Below are 23,393 nucleotides of genomic sequence, written 5' to 3'. Positions count from 1 at the left end.
ATGCCACCACCTGCTTGTCCAGGAACTGGGGGCCCCTGGGAACCCTGGGGAGGCTGGGGCTCCTCCATACCCGGAAGGGCCTTCTGGTCCCTTAGAGGTCGCCAGTCCTTTGCTTCCCTCCCCTCCTCTGAGATGGTGCCAGTCCATTGGTCGCCCTGTGTTCCCTGAAGCCCTGGTACCCTCCCACCCCGAGTAAGCTCCGCCCCTCTCCCTTAGGATGGCTGTCTCGGATTGCTCCATTGCTCACTTCAATCACATTGGCAGCAGTGTTAGCCTTCACTCCCTGGGTGCCCCATGGGCCAGAGACCACATTAGAAGCTTTGTTTGTAATAGCACTGATATTTCTGTCAATATTGCCTCAAAGAAAGCATCATCTTCATGGGCAAGAGAGAGGGTAAGCTGGGTCCTTGTAATCCCAGCACTCAAGAGGCTGAGACAGGAGGATCACCCTTGTAGTTCAAGGTCAGCCTGAACTACATAGTGAGTTTATGGTCAGCTTGAACTACATAGCAAGACCCTGTCTCAGAGAGAGAGAGGGTGATCATCGGAGAGGTTTAGGGACTTGCCAAAGGCTGCACAGTGAACAGTGGGGGAGGATCTGATCCCGCCCACCCTCTCAGGTTTTCACAAGCTGATCGTCCCTCTGAGCTCCTCCCCTCGGCCCTCACATCTCATCTCTGCCTGTCCTCTCGCACTGTCCTCTGCTGCCCTCTCTTCAGAGTTTGCCATTCCCTTCAACTCCCTTTCTGCCAGAACTCCAGAATCGTTCATGGGAAGGATGCGCAGCATATCCCACCTGCAAATCCCGCACTCCTGCCTCATAGCCCCCTTGTTCCTGCGTGCCTGGGTGCTGGTGGGAGCTGCGTCCAGCACTGTCACTGTGGCCACGTACCGGGTCCCCTCACCACTCATGGCCACCCCTCCACCAGCGTGTGAGGCCACCAGCCTTGCGCGGGTCTGCCCTTCCTGACCTCTGAGAAGCTTTGATGCTGAACTTCCTCACACCTCCATGGGCTTCCAGGCTCCTGGCCCCGTCTCCCAGCATTCCGTTTCATAAAAGGAGGCAAAGAGGCTTGGTCGTTGGCCCACACAAGCACTGCTTTGCTGATGGAAAGCTGTTGAATTCTGTAGAGTTGAAGTTCTGTATAATAGGCACATTTAAACTTCCTGTCCATTTAGCCACCAATCACTCTAACAAAGGTATTGGTGCTAATAACACGCACGTAGCAGTTCACAGCGTATGCGGTGCTTTTGCATGACCCCCTCAGTATCCCTATCTGTGTGCAAGGGAAAGACTTGTGTGTGTGCTCAGTGAAGTGAACATTATTAAATTCCACTCTACCCTGGTCGCACTACGGGCTAGCCTGGGTTTGATGAGAGGGACTAACTAAAGTCCTCTGGGCATTGTCTATTGCATGACTGGTCACTGACAGGTTATTTATCCTGGGAACAGGACCAAAGGACCCTGATCACTTTGATGACATGTGTTTGTACCCGTGTTAGGGGAAGCCAGGGCTGCACAGAAGATGTGGGGAATAATCAGTACACAGGCTGAGGCCCAGCTGCAGGACCTGAGACATAGGATCCACATGAAGTGTGGCCAGGCCTGTCTAGTTTTTGACACTCCATATAGGTTACACTTTCTAAGGGAGACTTTTAAACCAGCGTGGCAAGTAGTTGTCCTCTGTACCAGCTCCCACCAGCTGGGAGGATGACTTGCAGCGCTGGGTGGTCCTCAGAAGGAGGGTTCTGAGGCCAAGCCCCAGCTCCCTGGAGAAGAACTCCATTATCAGATGATACTGTCGCTCAAGTATGAGTGAAGGAGGCCGCATGATGTGTGTCTCATCTTTGCCCTGCTAACTTTAAGTTTTAGGGGTAGGGGTGTGCATGTGTGCATGCATGCACATGCTTTGCTGGCCTCGTGCATGCCAGGCATCCCCTCAGCTGCCTGATACTAACCCAGCTAGAACAGTTCGGCATGTCATTAGGTCAGGAGTTCGGCTGCTTCAGCAGTTTCACCCGGTGTGGAGCTCAGACTTCCTTCCTAAGTTTGACTTGCTTTGGAGTCAGCAAGCATTAGCCACCAAGCGGCCCAGGGATGAGGATTTCCCAGCGTTGCACAGCCCTTTAGTTACGCTTGTTTGTTGGCCTCCAGAGTGGGCAGGCCGTTCCTGCTCTGTCCGAAGCCACAGCCTCTCCCCACGTTCCGGCTCTTCCGGCATCCTCACTGCAGGAAGCGTGGTGGGTTCTGTTTCTCTACAAATCTTGTGACTTCTGGCAAATCTCCAGCTCCCCTCTCCCCTGACTTTTACTCCTGTTTCCTATCCTCTGAACCCTCGAGCTGTGATGTAGTCAACCTAAAATGATCTTCATTGACGCTGGTCTGGGTTTTGGAGCTCTGGGGCCTGCACTGGGTTGGATATGCCCGCAGCATCTACCAATGGTGTGAGCCACAGTGAAGCAGTGTCACAGGCACCTCTACCCAGCGTGCCTTCGTCTGTGGTGAGCAGCCCTGTTGGTGCTGATGGTTGGTCACGGTATCAAGTCCTCCCCTCCACCCATGCCCTTCACCCCACACCGAAACTCTTGAATGGAGTAACATGCTGCCTGCACTCCAAATCTTTGCTGTAGTGCGATATTGTGTTAAATTTTATTTGGATACTTTTATATTGCTACCAAAAGCAGAGTTGGAAAGAAAACAGTGCCATCTCAGGCAAAACAGCCCCTCCAACCTGTCCTGTGTGCCGTAAATACTGAGGACCTGGGGTGGGCCTCAGTTGTAGGGCACTTACCTGGAATATATCAGGCCCTGGGTTCCAACCCTAGCACTGCCAAAAACCCCACTAAACTCACCTTTTACTTCATCTACTTTTACATTGTGAGGTGATGTAATATACAAGCCCTTGAGAGCACTAGAGCCAGATTAAAAACTTATCTCTGAAGTGGACCAGTGTCTGAAATTCACTTTGAAATGCATTTCAGATTTCAGATGGATGGATGGACGGACGGACGGACGGACAAACACGTGATAGGGCTACTCGTAGCATCCACTTTCAGTGGGTCTGGGCAGTGTCTATGTAGAAGCTCGCTGCATGAGCCTTTGAACTTTGCCACAGGTTTGGAAACTTCCGTAATAAAATGTTAGAGGGAAATTGCCCCTGGCAGTGAGGCAGTTTAATTGAAACCAGGCACTTGACCAAGGTGGCCCTGAGATTGGGGAGTTGGAGCTGTGTTCATTGGATTCATTTGATCTGTGAACACTTCCTATGGGGGTTTCTGCTGTCCAGGCCCCAAACTTGTGCTGGTCACACACTGGTAGAGAGGGCAGGGTCGTCCTCAGTCCAGGGCACAAGTCTGCAACTTTGTGCTGCCCCCCTCCCCATCCACCCTCTGTGACCCTTGAGCAGCTAGAGCTCTGCACTTTTCTACCGCCTCCAGTCCCATGCCAGCTCTGCACAGTCTGAGCTGTGTTCCTCAGCCTGCTTCTGGCCTGACTGCCTCTCTTCTCTTGCCGGAGGCCTCACCATCTGCCTCAGTGCGGCCTGTGAAATGTGCTGGGGCCAGGGCCACCTGGGCAGGTGGGGAGGCTGCTACAAGGGAGGTTCAGAGACCAGGCGGCCCGGATGGTCACCCTGCCCGCTGCAGGTCACAGGCACCTGGAGCCAGGGAAGCAGGGCCAGGAAGCTAAGTGGCCAGAGAAGAGGTTGTGGAACGAGGTCCTCCCCTGTATGGTGGGTCACAGGGAGGGGCTGGCAGCCAATACCAGGAGTGACTTAGAGGTGGAGGGATACGCACAGGCCCCTGTCCCCACAGTTGCTCACCCTGCCTCTGCAGTCTTCACTAACTTGTGGGTTGCTCAGTAAATTCAACTCTTGGTTTTACCAGTGATAGCAACCTTAGCAAAATGGCATGAGGAAGGAAGACATGCTGCAGAAATAGCACAAAGGAGACTTTTTAGAATTAAGAGTGGTGTGTAGCACTGTATTCCAGCCCTCACAGTGTACTCCTGTCCTGTGTTGCTCTGACATCTGCTCCTCCATCCTGCTCTGGACTGCAGGATCACAAGGCCCGAGCGAGAAGCCAGCATCTCACTAGGGCAGAGGGAGGATAGCTATGCGAGTTTTGGATTGTGGCTGTAACAGATTACCACACATTTAGTGACAGAAAGCAACATGGATTTACTCTGTCATGGTTCTGGAGGTCAGAAGTCTAAATTCATTTTCCCTGGGTTTAAATCAAAGTGTCTACAGGCCACACTCCCTCCTAGGCTCCTGGGAGAATGTGCTGCATGTTTTTCCAGCTCCTAGAGCTGCATTCCTTGCATGCCTTGGCTCATGGCTTCGTACTCCATCTTTGAAACCAACAGCAAAGCATCCAGCTCCTGTTGTTCCTCAGCCGCTGTGGTCAAAGGTCCCTCCCTCTTTTCCTCTTGTAAGAACCTTGCGACCCTCTACTCTCAGAATCTTTACCTTCATTCATCTGCAAAGTTTTGCCTTGTAACAGCCACAGGTTTTGTCTTTTTTTTGTTTGTTTTTTTTTTCCGGTACCGGGAATTGAACTCACGCCCTCATGCTTGCGAGGCAGGTGCTGTGCCGCTGCACTAAATTCCCAGCCCCTAGCCGCGGGTTTTGGAGATTAGGGTGGGACCGTATTTGAGGACCAGTGGAGGTGTAACAACTGAGTCAGGAACTTTCCTAGGCCCTGGTCCTATGGCACCTGGTGGCCACACTCTAGAGCAACTTGGAGCACCAGCCCAGACCCCACTAGGCCACACTCATTTCTCCCTGCCAGACAGGCTGGGGCGGAGTCAGAGTCCCCTTCCCTGTTGGGTCCCCTCTGTTGCACATGGCACTGGGCAGTTGTGTGTTCATGTATGAAGCCCAGCAGGCCCTGACATGTGTGTACTCTTACAGGCCATGGAGAATGTCACTGTGGAGAATGCAAGTGCCATGCAGGTTACATTGGGGATAACTGTAACTGCTCAACAGACATCAGTACATGCCGGGCCAAGGATGGGCAGATCTGCAGCGACCGTGGACACTGTACCTGTGGGCAGTGCCAGTGCACAGAGCCTGGAGCCTTTGGGGAGACCTGTGAGAAGTGTCCAACTTGCCCGGATGCTTGCAGCACCAAGAGGTAACGTCCCCACCTGCTGTCCTCAACCTGGCCTGTCGCCCGGCCAGGCAGCCCCACCTGGACAGCCTCGCCTCCCCACCACCTGGCCTTCTACCCCTCAGCCTGGCTTTTACTAACCCAAAATAGCAGCTTTGAATGCTGGTTCCATGGGGATTTTGTAAGAGAACAAAAAATAGACCACAAAAACAAGACCGCTATTCTATTCCTAAATGAGTTGAAGCTACAGGATTACTGAGTTAAGTGAAATTAAACTGGTGTTGGTACCAAGCGCAGTGCCTTCTCTGAGCCATGAGTGCACTATTGTGCATTTTCAAATGGGAATGCGGTGTGCACCTTTTTTCAGATGAATTTGATCTTCCCCGTTAACATCTCCTGAACAGTGTTTCATAGAACCCTCGTATGGGAACTGCTGCTTTAAACAAAACATCATCAGAAGGTAAATGGGATGGAAAGGCACCTGACCCAGATAAGGCCCACCAGAAGCAAGCACAGAGGCTCTTGGATTTTCTGCTCCATTTATGCTGATAATGGAGCGCCGGCTTTGCGTGGCCACTGAATGCAGAGATTGTCTGGACCCGGCTGGCTGCCACTGACCCACTCCAGCTCTCACGGCAGTGCCGGCCTCCCTGCGGCTCTGCCTGCACACTCCCAGAAAGCGAGGGAGGGTGAGTCTCGGAAGTAGGGCACGATGCTGCCTGGACAGCAGGGGTGACATTCGCTTAGAAATCTGCTAGTAAAGCACCTGTGTCATCCTCAGTGCAAGGGCGAGAGGGAACCGGGGGCACAGCCAATCAGAAGCCATCGTATAGACTGTTTCTTTCTGGCTGGGGAACACTGCGCTTTCCTTTTGGCAGGTTTCCCTTCCAAACGTCTGGCCCCCGCCAACAATGAGATGAGTTTGTGCTGTCTGAGCCCACAGCCGCTGCTGGTCAGCTCACGCTCGGAAGCGTCCTGGGGCAGAAGCGTGGGTTGGCTCTGCCCCAGACCGTCCAGGCGGGGGGTAATTGAAACTGGCTGCCCATGGAGAGACAAAATAGGCAGGAGCAGGCTCTGTCTTGTTTAAATGGAGGTGTGGGAAGAGTGAGGGAGAAGAGCCTGGAGCCTGCGGGGCAGAGGAGTAGCAGAGGCCCAGGTAGAAATGGCTTGGGGAAGAGCCGGGGTCCTGGGCGCAGACTCAGGTAGCTGTGCTCCGGTGAGCCGGAATCCTAGGCATTGCCAGCACACTGTGCCTGAGGGAGGGCCCCCAGCTCTCCCCAGCAGAACCCTGGAGAGTCTTGCTGCCGGTCCTGAGGACTCAGGGCTCTGGGGAGTGGAGGCCAAGCTGGACAACGCACACGGAATGAGTGAAAGGGGCAGGGGCCTCTTTTTCTCTGAAGGCGCAGCAGGGCCCTGTAGGGTCAGCTTCCGGTCTGTTAAAAGACCTCTGAGAACAGCCCCCACTTTAAATGTGTAAAGCGTTTTTTTCCTAGAAGACACTGACTCATAATTTATTACGCACTGCGCACTATCAGAGGAGAAGAGGGCAAGGAGAGGCCGCGGCGAACATCCTCGTCCCTTCTTGTCTCTGGACCACACTGACCCTCTGTCTTTCACAGCCTCATAGGAAAAAATTTTTCTTTAACAAAGTCCTTTTGATAGTGATTTGTATCAGGCCATTTTCCCAGTTGCTGCTTTACTGAGAGCCATAAGGTTTCGAATCTGCTACATCCTTTTTCTCCTGGGGTTGCAGGGCAATCAGTGCTTTCTAGAACTAATCACACACCCCTTCACACTGGCAGAGTTCACGCTTGGCCCAGCTGATCTCAGTTAGCAGGCTCTGAGAAAGTCTCTCAGGGGCTGTTTTTTTTTTTTTTTTTTTTGAAAAGGCCAGAGTTACTTTATTACATAGCTGCAATATATCACACGTTTCAGTCGGCAAGGAAGCATATGCACTAGGCTCATATATCCCTGTGGATAGCTAGGGCTGCTCCCAGAAAGTGGCCTGGAACTGGAGTTTCCCCCCAGCAGGCAGCGTCCTGTGGATCTTAGGCCACCTGGAAGCAGCCACGCTGTGTGCCGTGTGCTGATACAGGAGGCTGGCAGAGGAGCCACGGGTGGGCATGAATGATCAGGGCAGAGCCACGCTTCGTGGCCCCAGCCCAGCCTCCCTCCCTGCCTGCCTCTGGGGCCCAACTGTCAGAGGAAATGCAGGCCTTCCCAGCCCACTTCCAACCCCATGATGCTTCCATGAAGTCAGCCCCAGAGAGTGGGGTTTGGGGCCAGTCCGGTAAAGTTGAATTCCTGAGCATATCAGTAGTACCTCTTAGAGGACTCCCCCCTTTCTGTACCTGATCTGCCCGTCCTTTCCTGATGAAGGCAGGGGAGGCAGGACAGCTGGGCCATCAACGGAATGGGCCTTCTGTGTGTCCTCTGTACAGTAAGGGGACTGAAATCGTCCATGCCGCCACCCATTCTGGTGGTCCACGGCGCCTGCCTCAGAAGTGCTTTGGTAACCGGCCTCTTAACCCCATGGAGTCAAAGCCAGGTGATGCTGAGGGACACACGGTGCACGCTCACATTGCCATTCGCCTCTCCAGATACAGCCCCACTGGTCTGGCCAGCCTGTGGGGTGAGGGGGGCGGCTGTCCCTGTGTAGCCGAGGTCACCCTCTCCAGGGCCACGTGCAGCCATAGAGACCCAGAGCTATCCCCGTGCATCCAGCTTCTGCGCCCTAATGTGGCGCTGGGGCTCTCCCCCGGGGGCGCTCACCCTCATTATAAAATGTGTTTCTGAGCCTGGACTAAACTGTCAGGCAGACTGATGGCCAGGGAAGTGGCCACTGGGGCCCTTGGGGTCCTGCCAGCTGGGCTCTATCTAGGAGGGAGAGGGGCTGGACCTGAGGTACCGAGGGGCAGCAATTCACACCCTTCACTGTGCTCTAGTGTCGGCTAAGAAGCCCCTGGCCCCAGAGAAGCAGATTCTGTGGGCGCAGTTGGGCCCGGGCTTTGGTTTCTCCCCTGGAAGGCCCTGCAGAGTCCAGTGTGCAGAACAGTGCTGCACCTCCCGGGTGTGACTGGGCTGGGCTCGCAGGAGTAACCTTTATCCCCCAGATACCTGTTTGGAGCTGATTCCTCAGCGGGTGTTTGATGGTTGGCAGAGAACAGTCGGAATTGGCTCCTGGTGTCCGAATGGGAAAGGTAGCTGGTAGATCAGATACGGCCCGATACTCACAAGTACCCCCCAGGAACCCTCGCGCTTCCTGTGGACAGTAGCAGGCAGGCAGAGCAGAAGCCAGAGATCTGAAGATGGATCCGTTGAGCCTCCGGGGACCCTCCCTGTCGAGAGCTCAATTTCAAGTGCAGACGTTACACAGCACTAACAGCCATGTTTGTTCTCCTCTTTTCCGAAGAGACTGTGTTGAGTGCTTGCTGCTCCACTCCGGAAAGCCTGACAACCAGACCTGCCACCACCTGTGCAAGGACGAGGTGATCACGTGGGTAGACTCCATTGGTGAGTGTCCTGGGCAGATGCCTGGGCATTTCCTCCTGCACAGGCAGGAGGGTGGTCTTATGTCAAGTTAGGAAGCACAGCCTCGGCTTCCTTCACACATCTGCCGGCTCCCCCAGGGGACACTGGCCTGGAGCCCCCGTGCACAGCTGGAGGAAGCATAAAGTGGTGCAAATGCTTTGGAAATCAGTGTGGCAGCTCCCCCAGAAGTTAGGCATAGAATTGTCACAGTCCAGCAGTCCCGCTCCCAGGCACATACATGCCCAGGAGACTGGGCCTGTGTCTACACAAAGTCGTTACACGGTGCTCACAGCAGCATCAGTTATAATAGTCAAAACTTGAAAACAGGGTTGGTCAGGGATTTAGCACAGTGCCTACCTAGCAAGCGTGAGGTCCTGAGTTTGATTCCCCGTATCAAAAAAAAAAACCCTTGGAAACAACCCATGCTTATCCGCTGCTGATTGGCAAACCAAAAGTGTGATATCCACAGGATGGGATTTATGTAAAGGAGTGAAGTACTGACACTGCACAAGGTAAAACATTAGGCTAAGTGAGAGAGGACAGGCAGAAAGGAGCGTCCGGTTCCGTTGTATGAAATGTCCAAGGTAGGCAAAGCCTCTTCCAACAGCGGAGGCGGTGGCCGGGTGCTGAGGCTTGGGATTGACTGCCAGCTGGTGTGTGTGGATTTCTTTTTGCAGTGATGGAAATGCTCTGAAATGAATAGGGATGGTTACATAACATTGTGAATTTACTAAAACTAACTGTATTTTGAAATGGTTAACATGGAGAAAAAAGAAAAGCTGTGTGCCTAGCAAGTGGAGCGCACCTCAGGCTCCTCCTGCTGGCCGGCGCCCTCTGCCTGACTGCAGCCTTGCAGACTCTGGTCGTGAGAGAAGAAAGCTGGCTTCCTGCACCCCACGAACCGCTTCCCAATCCAGTCCTGGGAAGCGGATGTTGTAGTTCACTTGCCGCCTTCCTTTCTTCCCCTGGGCTTTCGAAAATACCCACACATCCTCACCCCTCCCAGGCTCATGATGCGGGGCTCCGAGGAAAGCCACGCCTTCATGTGTGATAACCACGCTAATGAGTCTGCTCCCTGCTCATAGCGCTTCTGCTCAGCTCCATGAGTCAGGCAGCAGCTGAACAAGGAGCATTACAGGTCTTCGCGCGAACCTTCTGTCGTTCTGTGGTTGCTGCCTTCTTTCCTTTGCCATTCGTTCCTTTCCTCTCCCAGGGAAGCGTGGGGTGCAGACAGGGCCTGGATGGGGCAGCGATAGGAGAGGCAGCTGAGGAAAGGGCTTCTCACACGGAGCACCAAGTCCAACCGGTGTCCACAGCAGGGCTGGGGGGGTGCTCCCTGCATCTCAGGGTCCAGGCACGTGGTGGGCCGGCCCCGCACCCACGTGTCCTCTTCATCCCAGGTGCTCTCTGATCTGACAGCTCAGGGAGGAGCTGTCTGCCGGCCTCTGCGGTGACAGCACTTTCCTAGATGTGGACTCTCACTCCAGCCTCAGACGGGGTGGGGGTCAGGGAAGCCTTTTCTTTTTATCCCTCTAATTTCCATCCAGTTCCACTCTTTAGTCCCTACCCCCAACCATTAAAGAGTTCTTTTTTTCGCATCACCCCAGAAAACACTTCAGAGGGCTGAAGATCTTCTGATGTGATCCATGTGTCCCCGAAGCAATAAACTTAGCCCTGGACCCGGAGCCCCCTGTGAGGAACCTGAGGGCATTTAAAAGCCCCACAGCCCCTTCGGGGATCCCTGCCCCCTGATTTCTCAGGGGTGCCCAGCTCCCCGGCGAGCCCTGGTCACTCTGGGCTGCCCACTGATGTGCTCAGAACCTCCTCCTGCTTCTTTTCTAGTCAGTGATGAGCAGGAAGCCGTGCTCTGTTTCTACAAGACCCCCAAAGACTGCGTCATGATGTTCACCTACGCCGAGCTGTCCAGCGGGAGGTCCAACCTGACGGTGCTCAGGGAGCCAGGTGGGCGGGGGTGGTTTCTGGTGCTGTCCCCTGCCTGAGGGTTCACTGTCCTCTCACCATCCCTCATGCAGGGTGGGACGGAAGGCCGCCATCACCCCACTCGAGGGCTTAGGAGGAAATGGTTGTACAGCTGGCGCCCATTGCAGGGACAGCTCTGGGCAGTGGGGAAGTCAGGGCCTGCCTGTGGGAGGGTCATCTTAGGAGACCGAGCACACTCGGCCTGTGTGACTTCTGCGCTGTGCAGGGAGCCACAGAGCTGGGATCCTTGCCTGTGTATCAGGCAGTGTCCCTCTGAGTACATGTGTGGCCCTGGCGGCTGCAGGTGCCGCCTCCCACAGCGGGTTTCATGAGGACAGGTAGAGCTGGGCACAGCCCTCCGGGCTGCAGAGGGGGCCAAGCTCTCATCCAAACACTGATACTTCTGCCTTGTGTTTTGGGCCCAAGGACTAAAGCCTTTGCCTTGGAGCACCTGGGATTTCTCATCACCCTTTCATTCTTCTCTGGAATGGGACAGGGAGGGGGAGGAAGCAGAAAAAGGTTTGCTGCCTTCAATTTACAGCATTGCAAACTCTTATTCTAAATTCAGCCAAACCACATAAGTAAGCCTGCCATGTGCCAAAGGCAGAGGAAAGTGCAGGACCAGCCCAGGATGCAGAGCTGTGAGAACGAGGCTTTGCTCCTGAGCTCTGTCTTCACAGTTCTTTGAAAATAAATACATTCCCTCCCGGGGCTCCATACTGGGAGCTCAGCAGTGGATGCCGTCCACTGCTGCCAAACCCTTGTGGAGCTGGTTGTACTATCTTCTGTCAGTGCAGGCCACCCCTGAAACCACTGACGGGGAGGCCCGAGCCAGGGAGACACAGCTGTCCTAGTGCTGGCATCATAGACTTTGCCGGCAGCTGACCGTGTGACCTTGGAACAGCCATGTCCCTCTTGGAATCCATCCCTGTCTGCACACTGTGGGAAACGTCCGCCTCTGGCCTCCATCCCAGTCTCGCAGAGGCAACAGGGGATCAGAGAGCAGAGGACGTCTCTGGAGAGGTGACCTTTCCTCTCAGACATGTCTAGGCCAGGGGCAGGTGTGTGCGGTGTGGGGTGCTGGTGTCGTGGCCCACAGTCTTGCTGGTCCCCTCCAGAATGTGGAGCTGCCCCCAACGCCATGACCATCCTGCTGGCTGTGGTCGGCAGCACCCTCCTGATTGGGATTGCACTCCTGGCCATCTGGAAGCTGCTTGTCACCATCCATGACCGCAGAGAGTTTGCAAAGTTCCAGAGTGAACGCTCCAGAGCCCGCTATGAGATGGTAAGCCCATGGGAAGGGGCAGAGTGGAGACTTCCAGCCCAGAGGCACAGTTGAATTCAACCCTACATTAATGGTAAAGGTCCCTTGGCATCGTTGGCATTAAAACCACTCAGGGTTGGGGATGTAGCTCTATGGTAGAGCACTTGCCTAGCATGTAGAGGCCCTGGGTTGGATCCTTGATCCCGACTACCGAAGAAAAAGATGAGAAACCACATACCCACAGCCTTGCACTGTACTGGGCCATGAGAAAGGGCCTGCACAGCACCCGGCCCAGCTGGGCTGGGAGAGCTGTGGGGCGTGGCTGTGTGCCCTGTGTCTGCTGAAAGGCTCAGCACAGGCTCAGGTATCACAGACAGAACAGGCCCACAACCTCCCCGAGTAGATATAAAAGGCTTAAATAAAAGAGACAAGTGGTGTGATTTTAGGGCTCCAGAAGGATCAAAATCCTCTAAGAGAATTGGAGATTCTCTGGGGGCTGAGACAAAAAACTTCTTTGGGTAGCCTGTATTTATTGGTTTTCAAACAAAGCAGGGGGTACTGAGGAAAGTGCGTGAGGTGAACTGAGCAGGATCTGGGAAGTCAATTCAAAGACTTCCTCTGGTAGTAAATTATGCTAATTAGGAGCCTGTCTTATCTCCAGGTTGACATTCACTGCAGCAGGGGTGAGATGCCTGCAGTTACAGTCTCTATGTAGTAAATTGGGGTTGAGCCAGGCGTCCCCAGCTGTGGCCTTATCTTTGAGGTGTCAGGGTCACACAGGCCACTACAGGCCTCAGCCAGGACCAGTGACTCAGAGAGATTCACTTACTGTGGGTCTGCTGGCCATCTCCAGACAAGGGACCTAGGCCTTGGACAGACTCACAAGTAAACACGCAAAGCCAGTGGTTAACTTTAAACTCTGCTCAGAGTGTTTCGTAGTGGTCTCCTTCACTCAGGGACAAAGGCCCCCAGGGAAGCTGCTCGAGTTCTGCTCTGCTGCAGTGTTCTCTGTTCACATGGGTAAGTTGGTGGCCCCAGGTGGACTACAGGCCCAGCAGGGGCCGTGCACAGATTAAGTTCCTCCTGAATCCCCAGGCAGTGTCTGTTAAAGTTGATACCTTCTGACCCCAACCCCTCACTGCCAAGTTGAAGAATGAAAGCGCCAAGAAAAAAAGGGGCCGTCCCAGGGACACAGAGACAGTCAGAGGCGGAGCATCCTGGAGCAGGGGATCCCCTCTCACCTGCGTGCTCCGCTGGCTGAGGAGCAGTGTCTGGGTCCGAGTCTGTTGGTGTGGATGAAGAACTAACCCATGTCCTCTTGCCTCTGTGCCCCGCAGGCCTCAAACCCACTCTACAGAAAGCCCATCTCCACACACACTGTGGATTTTACCTTCAACAAGTTCAACAAGTCCTATAATGGTACAGTGGACTGACAGCTTCTCTTCTTAGAGGGCTGAAGGGGACAAAGGACAGGGTCAGCCTGGAACACCCAGGACAGCTCCCTAGATAGGCAAGCAGAGAAGCCCTTTGGGCAAGCAGGGCAAGGAACCCACTGCCGCACAGAGGGGACCTGGCCATGCAGCTGGCTGCCAGGCTACAGCCACGCTCAGCAGGGAAGAGCAAGGGGACCCCAGCGCTTCCAGCTTTCCCCGCCACCTCCAGCTTGTTGGCCCGATGAACTGCAGAGATGCTGGCTGCATCTTCCTGTCGGCCCGTCAGACAAGAAGGCTCCAGGGAAGGATCAGAGGATGTCCAACCAGTGTGCGGCCTGGCTTTTTTCACGTTGATCATTTTTATATGAAATAAAGAAATCATGCATTTATGGCGTAGCTCGGATTACTAAAGGATTGTCTGCCCAGGGTCAACCCTCCCATGTGGTGTTGGTGATGGGATTGTTTGGTGCCTTGTTTGTTTAGTATTTCTGTAATGAAGAGGAAAGAGATCGTCTGGGATTGAAAGTAAAGACTGAAACCAAATGAGTGTGTGTCGCCTGATTCTCTCTGGTATGTGTGCTCCTTGCGGAGTGGTCTTAACTGCAGCCCCTTGGGGCCTGACGGCCACACACCTCTCAGGGACTGGGCATGAGCCAGTCCAGCACTCCAGACCAGGGTGCGTCAAATGGGGCTCCTCGGGGTGCTCGAGCAGTCGGAGTGGCTTCAGGGAACACTGAGCAAGCACCTGTGGACCCTTCCGGCTTTGGTTTTGAGAGAGTTGTAAGCTAGAAAGCAGCAGAACCTCCCTCTGGCGTCCCTCGTGCTCTGATGTGCTGAGACCTGAGTGATCAGGCTGTGGCTTCCAGTCTCTTCTTACATGTTAGTATCAGTAATAATAATCCCTTCCAGTGCCTTTTCCACCAAATCCAAGGTCCCACTTACACTCAAAGCACAGCGTATTTCAGCTTTTATTTCCTGCAGAGCCCTGAAGTCCCCTTAGGTTCCCGTGTCATAGACAGAAAAGATCTCAGAGGTCATCTGACCCTGTTCCCCTTATTTGCAGAAGAAGTAGATTCCCCCCAAGGGAAGTGGCCTGCCCAAGTGTCAGGCACGTGACAATCTGGTGAAAGACCCTGCACTCACAGCTGGCCAGAGTTCCGGCCTCCCACCACCTGCTGGTCCTCGTAAAATCTCTTTCATTCTTCGCATACTTCCGGGGCTCCTGTTCCTACATCCCAGCATCTGTTCTCAGCCTTGGAGCAGATTCCCCTGCTCCCTTTTGCCAACATGAAGACTATTGTCCGTCAGTGAACAGGGATGATTACGTGGGGCCGACAGAACAGTCTGGGTTTCCTTCCTCTTGTGTGACTTGGGGAGGCTGCCCTAAGTCCTTTGTGGAATAAAGCCAAATGTAAGTGAAACATATGACAGATAAGTAAAATGGTGGTTTTTGAGATCTTCTAAGTTGAAAAATCGTCTTGGAAGAAGTCAGATTTCTCTCCCATTTGGTTGTGAGCTCCTGAGACAAAGCCTTATTGTGTTCAGAGCCCGTTTTCCATAGGCAGCTCTGTGAGCGTTGGGTTTTCTTGGACCATAAACAGACACTAAGCAGTGATGGCGAACCCTTTAGAAATGAGCGCCCAAACAGCACCCCCAAACCTACTTATTCATCACAGAGTGCCCAGCACTGCAGTTAAACCCAAATGCTGAGGGTGTGTGTTAGAAAACACAACTGTACATTAACATCTTTTGTCTGAAAGGAAAGACACAACACACGTGCCGCAGGTTCACCAGCTCCGTAGTAAGGAATGACTGGCCCTGGATTTCACCTAATGCTTGAAGGTGATGTCCGGAGATGGGCAGCAGATGCAGAGTAAGTGAACCTCTCTGAGTCACTGGTCCTGGCGGGGCCTATAGTGGCCTTTGAGACCCTGACCCCTCAAAGGACAAGATAAGGCCACAGCTGAGGATGCCTGGCTTAACCCTAATTTACTGAATTTTTTCCATGACTCTAGAGCAGTGACAGCAAACCTTTTAGAACTTTCAATGATGACAAACTGCCAGATGCGGCACCACTGCTCTAGAGGGAGGGATGAGGACTGGACCAGCCACCTGCAGTGCCCTGCTGCCCTCTGCTGGCAGCTCTTGGCACAAGTGGCTTGGGGTCCTCACTTGTGCTCTAGTGCTATGATGGTTTCCTTATTTCTCCCAGTTACAAAGCTGAAGGTGACAGCAAAGACTACCTCTTTCTCATTTTACAATCAACCCAAATGGTACTTAAGGGTTTTTTTTTTGTACCGGGGATCGAACTCAGGACCTTGCGCTTGGCAGGCAGGCACTTGTGCCGCTGAGCTATTTCCCTGGCTGGTACTTAAGGTTTTTATTGGCTTATTTGAACAACTTTTTCTAATTATACAGAATTCTAGATGGACAGTAAAAATCATAGAGAAAATAAGAATCCTTTAGGATCACACCACCCAGAGGTACCTACTCTTGACCTTCACTGTAACTTGGATCTTAAATGACCGCAAAGGCCCACGGGTCCCCATCTCAGTGCTCTGCAGGGCCTAGCAGGAGGTCCTCGGTCACAGGACCTGCCTGAAGGGGGTGGTAGGACCCAGCCCCATCTTCTCTCCTGATGCCTGCTGTGAGTTGAGTGGCTTTGCTCATCCCAGGCCCAAGCAAAAGGCTCAGTCATTCATGGCCTGTAACTTCTAAAACTGAGCGAAAGTATGTAGGTTTGTTACTAACTTGATCATCTCAGGCACTGGTTAAAGCAATGGAACACTGACTACCACAGCCTGTGTGTGGCTTCTCTAGTCCTTTCTCCACACTTCCATGTAACTTTAACCTGGTCTTATTCCTTGGCTCTTTCTCACCTTCATTGTGAAAGCCTGAAAGCATGGATATATGCTTTATATATAAGAACTATATATGCTATGTTTTTTCCTATACATACATACCTATGATAAATTTTAGTTTATAAAGTAGGCACATTAAGAGATTATTAACAATAAAATAGAATAATTACAATAACATGCATAATAAAATTATGTGAATGTACTCTCAAAATATTGTACTGTAATCACCCATATTGTGATTATGTGAGATGATATGATGTAATGAAAACAAATGAGGTGAATGATGTAGGCATTGAGATGTAGTGTTAGGCAGTTATATAAATAAAGTTTACGTAAGCACTGAGAGCCAATCTGATAAAACGCCCACCAAACTACTAGCAGGAGGATAGTGTATACAGGGTAGAAACACTGCACAATGGCACAATTCATGTCTTAAGCAAGACAGAACAGTATGGTAAGCTTTCATCATGTTATGCAGAATAGCATGCAATTAAAATTTATGAATCCTTTACTTCTCAAATTATCCATTCAATATTTTCAGACCACAGTTAATGGCATGTAACTGACCTGTGGGAAGCAAAACTGTGGATAAAGGGGCACTACTGCTGTTTTTCCTTGGCCACATATTTTGAGGTTTCAGGTAAGTTGGGAGCAGCGTGTCTTGTTGTTTGTTGTTGTTGCTTTTTGGTTGGTTTTTTGTTCTGTTTTTTGAGACAGGGTCTTGATATGTAGTCCAGGTTGACCTTGAACTCACTATGTAGCCCAGGCTGGCCTCGAACTTGCAGTGATCCTGTCTCAACCTCCCAAGTGCTAGGGTTACAGGTGTGTTTTTTCACACTACACCCAGCAGCGTGTCTTGTTAAACATTATCATTTCAGGATCCTTCCACACCCAACCCTGAGGGAGACCATGCAGGCTGGGGACATTGGAGGTGGGGCCAGGAAGCTGTCCTTGTCAGAACCTCAGTTGTGTGGTCTACCCCACTTTCTTCTGAAATGTCTGCCTGAAGGTCAAGAAACCTCAGCCCACCAGATCTGTTTCTCAGCTACCTCTCTCGCCTTTTCCAGAACACAGCTTCTCTGCCATGTCGCTGTGGACAGGAGTGCTCAGGCTGCCTCAGGATGTCCCTGGACACATGCAGCCGCTGGCCCATGGCCATGCTCCGAGCTGGATGAGGGAATCTTGAGACCTTTCACAGCTTTCCCAGGCCCTTCCCAGACCAGGCACATGGTATGTGCGTCCCTTCCAGTCTTGCTAGGACTTCAGGGGCCTCTTGGGAGCTCTCTGCCCCTCCTTCCTCTCTCCGGGGCAGAGATTTTTTTCCTCTGGTAGGCAGGAGACAGGGCTCAGCAGATTTTCTTCCAAACCAGCACTTATGCCAAAGCCTTGAGCTTTAAATGCTAGGCCACATTCTATTTGTTTCTCTTTATATTTTCATTGTGGCCTCCCTTTCCTCAGGCTCAAAAGCTGAGTATGAACTTGTAAGGGTGGTAGGGAAAACAAACGGAGTGCAGCCTTGTCCCAATCATTTGAGTCATCAAGGTCAAATTACAAATATTAGCGACCCTTTGGTCTATAAAAAAAAGAAAGATAAAGCACCCTTCCAAAATAAAATCAGCTTTTAATAAAACAACATTAAGTATAAAATGAACGCAAAGAACTCCAATGAGTTGTGGGTTTTCTGTGCTTTTTAAAAAATATATTCTAACGAATCCTGCCTAGCACTGATGCCAAGCTATCAAAGCCACTTGCTCACGGGCACAGGAACCAAACTGCAGAGTCCACAGGGTCACCTACCAGCAGTCATCATCGGTAACTGACCCTGGCCTAGAGTGTTGAAGGTTAGGGTTCCCAAGAACCAGGCAGCTGGCTATCTGGTTTAGAGAGATCCCGGGAAGCACAGAGGGGAGATGGGGAGCCTGGAGCTGGTTGGTGGTGAGTGTTGGAAGTGTGGAGCACAGGCGCTGTGCAACGGGCTGTGGGAGGCAGGCGCCGGCTCTAGTCTACTTTTCTCTCGTGGGTTCCGTCGGGGATCAGGGCAGAATCAGGGCAGGGGTTTGGGCTCAGAACTGGTACCATGTGACCCACATACCCTTTGCCAGAGTAAGTCACGTGGCCCAGGCTGACACCAGGGAGGAACTACTGAGTTAAGTGGAAAAGTAGATGGATTCAGGGAGAGGAGGAATTGGGTAGGGATACAATCTGCCTCTTCTGTTTGGGTACCGGCTGCTGAACGCTGTCACGACAGGACAGGACTGGACTGGACTTGTGACCAATGGGAACGCTGTTGTCTCAGTGCAGTGGGGAAGTCCTCCTAAATCTTAGCTGACAAACTGAGTCCCATGATGACAGGGACAATGTGCTGGACTGATCCAGAAATCACCCACCCTTAATCCCAGCACCCTTAACCCCCATTGAACCATGAATCAGTCACACACTTTAGATTCAGCGCTGCCTCCGACAAAAAGCCCCACTGAAAGTGCATGAGCTCTGTTTTATTGTTATCCTTTTTTCTCTTTGAAAAGAAAAGTGCATGAGGCTTCAGGGTGGGGGGGCATCTAGACACAAACTATAACAACTGTCCTGTCTTAGCCTGTTCCCAAGCTGCCAGTGCAACAAGTCTGCTTTTAGTCTGACCGTTTTATCTGGATTCCTCTACAGTGTCTCTCCTTGAGGTTCAGGCATTTCTCCAGGCTGCGCTTAGGAGGACGCCTTTAGCTCCTGCCAGGAACTCGGTGCCCTTGGCATCTGCACACATTTCTCCTAACAGTCAAGGCTCTCTGCTCCTTTACCTTTTCTATTTCCCTGTATCTGTTTTAAATGTTGATATATTTCTTCATCTCCCAGCTCGCAAAGGCAGTTTTAAACTTTATTACCTACTTCTTAAACTTTTTCATCAAATTTTCAAATAAAATGTTTTCAGTTTCCCAAACAAAACATTGACATTGTGTCATCTTTGTTGTTTGGTCCTCGGGGACAAAGTTGCAGGTGGGGAAATCTCTTTCGCTGGAGCCCCGCTGTGAATCCTGGACCCTGCGGACACACAGCGCGGTGCAGGCCTCACTGCTGCTGCCCCTCAGGTTCGCCTGGCTGAGGGGACTGTGCTTGCCAGCTGTTCTCTCTGGACCACCCGCTGGCCAAGCAGATAGTCCAGGTCTTGCCTGCATGCCGTCCCAGCAGCCTCCTGGCCCGGAAAGGCAGGTGAAGGAGAGTGGGGAGGCGAGCACGTGAAGAATGTCCACAGGCTGCCACCACTATCCACCCTCAGGTGCCTTTCCTCAGGCAGACTTTCCATGGACCCCGGCCACTTACAGGAGATTTCTGGCTGAGCCACAGCAGCCTGTGGGAGCCTGTGAGAGTGACGACCCCAGGACTGCATCAGGTTGACACTAAGGGAGGGAGTGGCCAGATGGTGTCCAAGGATCCCCGGTGCCAACCACCTGTGGGTCCCTGCCCTACAAAATCTGCCGGCAGAGGACAAGGCCGGGGTGGCACTGTCCACCGCTAATCCTGCAGCCACATAGCATGTGTGGGCACAGTTCCTGTCCCACACTAGGACCGGGGTCCCAAAGCCCAGAGCTCAGGTTTTGTCACTGAGAAGGTGAAACCGTCTGCTGCCTCCACAGCACCCTCAGAGCCCAGTCTTCTCACCTCAATGGATCCGTGCTCTGGTTTCATGACCCCAGGCTTTTGCTTAGAGAAGAGGCCAGTTAAGAAGCATCCAGATCACCAGGCGCTCCCATTAGAAATGTAGATGCCTTAGGTGGGTGGGGTGCACCTGCAATCCCAGCACTCAAGCTTTGTTGACTTTGGGCTCCTCCAGAGGGGCCCAAGGCATTGCCCCTTCCTTTGCCTCTGCCCTTTTGTTCCTTGATGAACTTACCCCTTTCTGATTAGGGAATCTCTCTAGAGATGCAGGGCTGGGGCCTCAACTTCCCATTGGACTCTAGAGCAGAAGCTAAGTAGATACTCTCAGAGGGACCACAATTAAGAACCGAGTTGAAATCCCAAGCTCTCCTGTGGGTGCTGAGATGAGTGGTCAGGTGGGAAGAGTGGACTTGGGGCTGCCGACAGGAAGGAGAGAGAGTGTGAGCCTTGTGGGATGAGGGAGGCAGCTGTGTGGGGACCCGGGTGCCATGGGGACGCAGCACAGGGGGCTTCTGGGCCATGCCCTGCAAGATCCCTCCAAGATGCATCCTGAATGGATGACAGAAATAGAAAAATGGGACAGTCTGTGTCCTCGGTCATCTAGAAACTCAGGAATTTTTGAGAGAACTAGAAAGAGCTGTGGGTCTGGGCCTCTGTATTTTTTTTTTTTTTCTCCCCTTTTTGAGACAGGGTCTCACTGTGCAGTTCAGGCAGGCCTTGAGCTCATCTGGGGCAGAGTGGGAGGGGTACTGACCTGTGACTCCCACCTGGCCACCAGTGGGGGATGGAAAGTCATGGACTTGGCCTGAGCCAGACTGACCAATGCAGTACCTGGGCGTTGGTTGCAGGAGACTCCTAACCAAGTCACTGGTTAAGATGTAAACAACTGACACCTGGACTCAATATAGCGAATTATTTTCTCTGCCACATTTCCCTTCTATAAATGCTGCTCAGAGCCTTGTGGGAATACTCAGCCTGCTCTGGTTCTGAAGGCTGCCTGGTTTGTTTTGGTTTTGTCACCTTTGCCCAAACTCTTCTTGGGTAATTAACCCAGGAATTTCCCTTTGAACAGTTTCCACGTGATTATCCAAACCCAGCAGGGCGGTGATTGCAACAGTGGTAGCTGAGGTCCCTTCCTCCATGGAGCTTGCAGGAAAAACACACGCGCAGAGACAGAGCCATCAAGAAAGGGCTGATAAGGGCTGTGAAAGACCCAACAGGGACTGCCCGTTCCTGTCACCTGGTGGCGTGTACTGATGACTGGTGGACTTGGTCCCCGGCTCAGCGCTTTGTCAGCATTTAATACCAGACGTGGTGCTGGTCTCATGACAGAATGTGTAACTCCACTTTGGGACGTGTTGGGTTTTAGGTGCGAAGCCATGTGTGTTTGCTAGCAGACCTGGAAAGGTTGGTACTGAGGCAACGCTTTTAAAGTGTGAAATGGTGCTTCTCTATGAAATGCTGATATTAAACAGTTCACAGTTGCTTTTAATGGACACTGATAGACCTAAGTTGGAGACACAAAACTGGCATTTGAAAGGAATTAAATGTATGTTACTTGTGACCTCATGGAGGACCTGGACAGATGCCTGGTCTTTCCTCAGTCTCAAGTGTCCACTGCTCAAGTTCTGCCCTCCATCATTCATCATGAAGCTAAGAACACTGAAAAGAATTGTGGGACAGTGATGGTGTGGGAAGCGTCCTAAAACTGCTACTGTGAGTGGTGGTGGAGACAGAACTTCAGGCGGTGCACTTCTGCCACCTGCTGGACTACTTGAGCATTACCAAGTGGCTTCCCCTCAGTCCCTACCTTCAGCAGGACACAGCTATGCTCCTGCAAGTCTATATTCTCTGGCTGTATTTTCCAAGCAAGAAAGTGTAGTAACTGAAGTGAAAAGGCTACGGGGAAATTTATGCTCCTTAAAAGGCAATCTAGGTCTCCAGTGACAGGGTAAATTATCCAACTGCAAGCAGTGTGACAAACACACTGGCACCGCATTGCCCTGCAATGCTGTCTTCCAGGAAGGCTGAGGCGAAGCATTTTGAAATTGGCAAGGCCAGTGGGCTGCCTTGCATAAAGGTACTGTCATTAGTTTTAATGGATGAAATAGCTATCAGAGGACCATCCTCAGGATCCTTCTGTATCTCCTACTTAAGGCACCGTGCCATGGCATATTTTCACCAGGTAACAGAAGTTCTTTGTGAACCTTCACCTGCTGACTCACCTTTCACGATCTTCTAAAAATGAAATCGAAGACAGCTCTTAAACCCTGATGGAGGGGGCCTTCAAGTCCTCAGTCTACACCGCAGCCAAAATTCAGGGTCTCGATCTGAATGTCTTACAACTTAGGGAGACTCCCCCACACTCCAGGAACTGAACCGCTGTTGCAGACTGAGGCAAAGCTGAGTAGAGAAGTTTCCCCAGCAGCAGATGTCTCAGACGCACACAGCTCTTCCCAAGACACTGAGCACGACTCCCCAACACAGTGAGAATTTTGTACCTTTTCATTTTTCCTGGCTTACATCTCATCTCTCATTTGATGGGACTACGCAGTAGCACTACGAGATCCCCTAGCAATCGGTCATACTGATAAATTTACCCTGAAAATGTGGTTTCATGTTTACTGAAGAGGAAGGAGTCTGTAGTTGGTAGTACTTTTATAAATTATAGATATATGCATCGGATATTAAGAGATTCAGTGACAAAAAAATTGAGAGAGCACTTGAGAGCCTGAGATAGGAGGATGGTCACAAGTTGGAGCCCAGCTTGGGCTATGCAGTGAATCCCTGTCTCAAAAAGCCAAAGAAAAAAAGAGCTATTTGATTGGGATACACACCCCCAGCCACTCCGTGATGATTCAGTTGAGCTGGTCTGGCTCCTAGGGCCCCTTGCTGAGAAGCAAACTTCTGGTCTTAGCCTTCTCCTGAGGTAACAGCAGCCTCCCTCTTATGCTACCGCCTGAACTGTTGAATTTTTATGTGCAACCCTCTGCTGAATGTGAAATGATCTCTCTTTGGCTGGAATAAGGACTTAAAGAACTCTGGATGATGCATGAAGAACAGAAACCCAGGACGAGGATGACTCAGAGGCTGAGTGAAAGGGAAAATTTATTAAAATTTGTGGGAGGCCATGATTTAGCAGAGCCACCAGCACTGGGCCCAACAAACCAACACAGATTTTAATCACAGCAACTGTGTTATCGCATCAAGCTGCTCACAGATGACTGTTGGATCAAGCATACCTTACTTCCATTGTTCTATAATCCATGCTGTTGGAATTCTCAGAACTTGGACTTGTAAATCCTTTTTGCTGTCTCTGCTACTATTCGTCCTAACTGGGCTAAGGAATTCTTCCTCTTACCACTAGCGAAGGCTGATGTCACTACTGATTCCAGTTGGGGTAAGTAATCGTGCGGGCCCCGGGAGCTGCTCCCTAAAGGGGACCTGGGAGCTGCACTTTTTTAAATAAAGCAGCAGCTTATCCACCTGTGATCTGAATAAGGAAGTGGACTCCACCAAATCCACAGGTGCAGCCGAGAAGTGGCAGAAATGAGCGCGAGCCCT

The 23,393-nt window shown here is 51.9% G+C and overlaps 1 protein-coding gene across 1 annotated transcript in view; it reads left to right on the top strand.

Annotated features, from left to right (window-relative positions):
• Positions 1 to 13,863, top strand: part of Itgb5 (integrin, beta 5) — a gene marked incomplete in the record, with an annotated part of 100,737 nt that extends 86,874 nt beyond the window's left edge. The window contains 5 exon segments of the mRNA XM_013515122.1: positions 4,914 to 5,136; positions 8,525 to 8,625; positions 10,486 to 10,605; positions 11,742 to 11,908; positions 13,225 to 13,863. Coding sequence (XP_013370576.1) covers positions 4,914 to 5,136; positions 8,525 to 8,625; positions 10,486 to 10,605; positions 11,742 to 11,908; positions 13,225 to 13,320 — 707 coding nt within the window.
• Between the last annotated feature and the right edge of the window lie 9,530 nt (positions 13,864 to 23,393).

The sequence above is a fragment of the Chinchilla lanigera genome, unplaced genomic scaffold, assembly GCF_000276665.1.
Source record: "Chinchilla lanigera isolate Chin_1 unplaced genomic scaffold, ChiLan1.0 scaffold00026, whole genome shotgun sequence".
NCBI lineage: Eukaryota > Metazoa > Chordata > Mammalia > Rodentia > Chinchillidae > Chinchilla > Chinchilla lanigera.
This window is presented reverse-complemented; position numbering and strand designations above follow the sequence as displayed.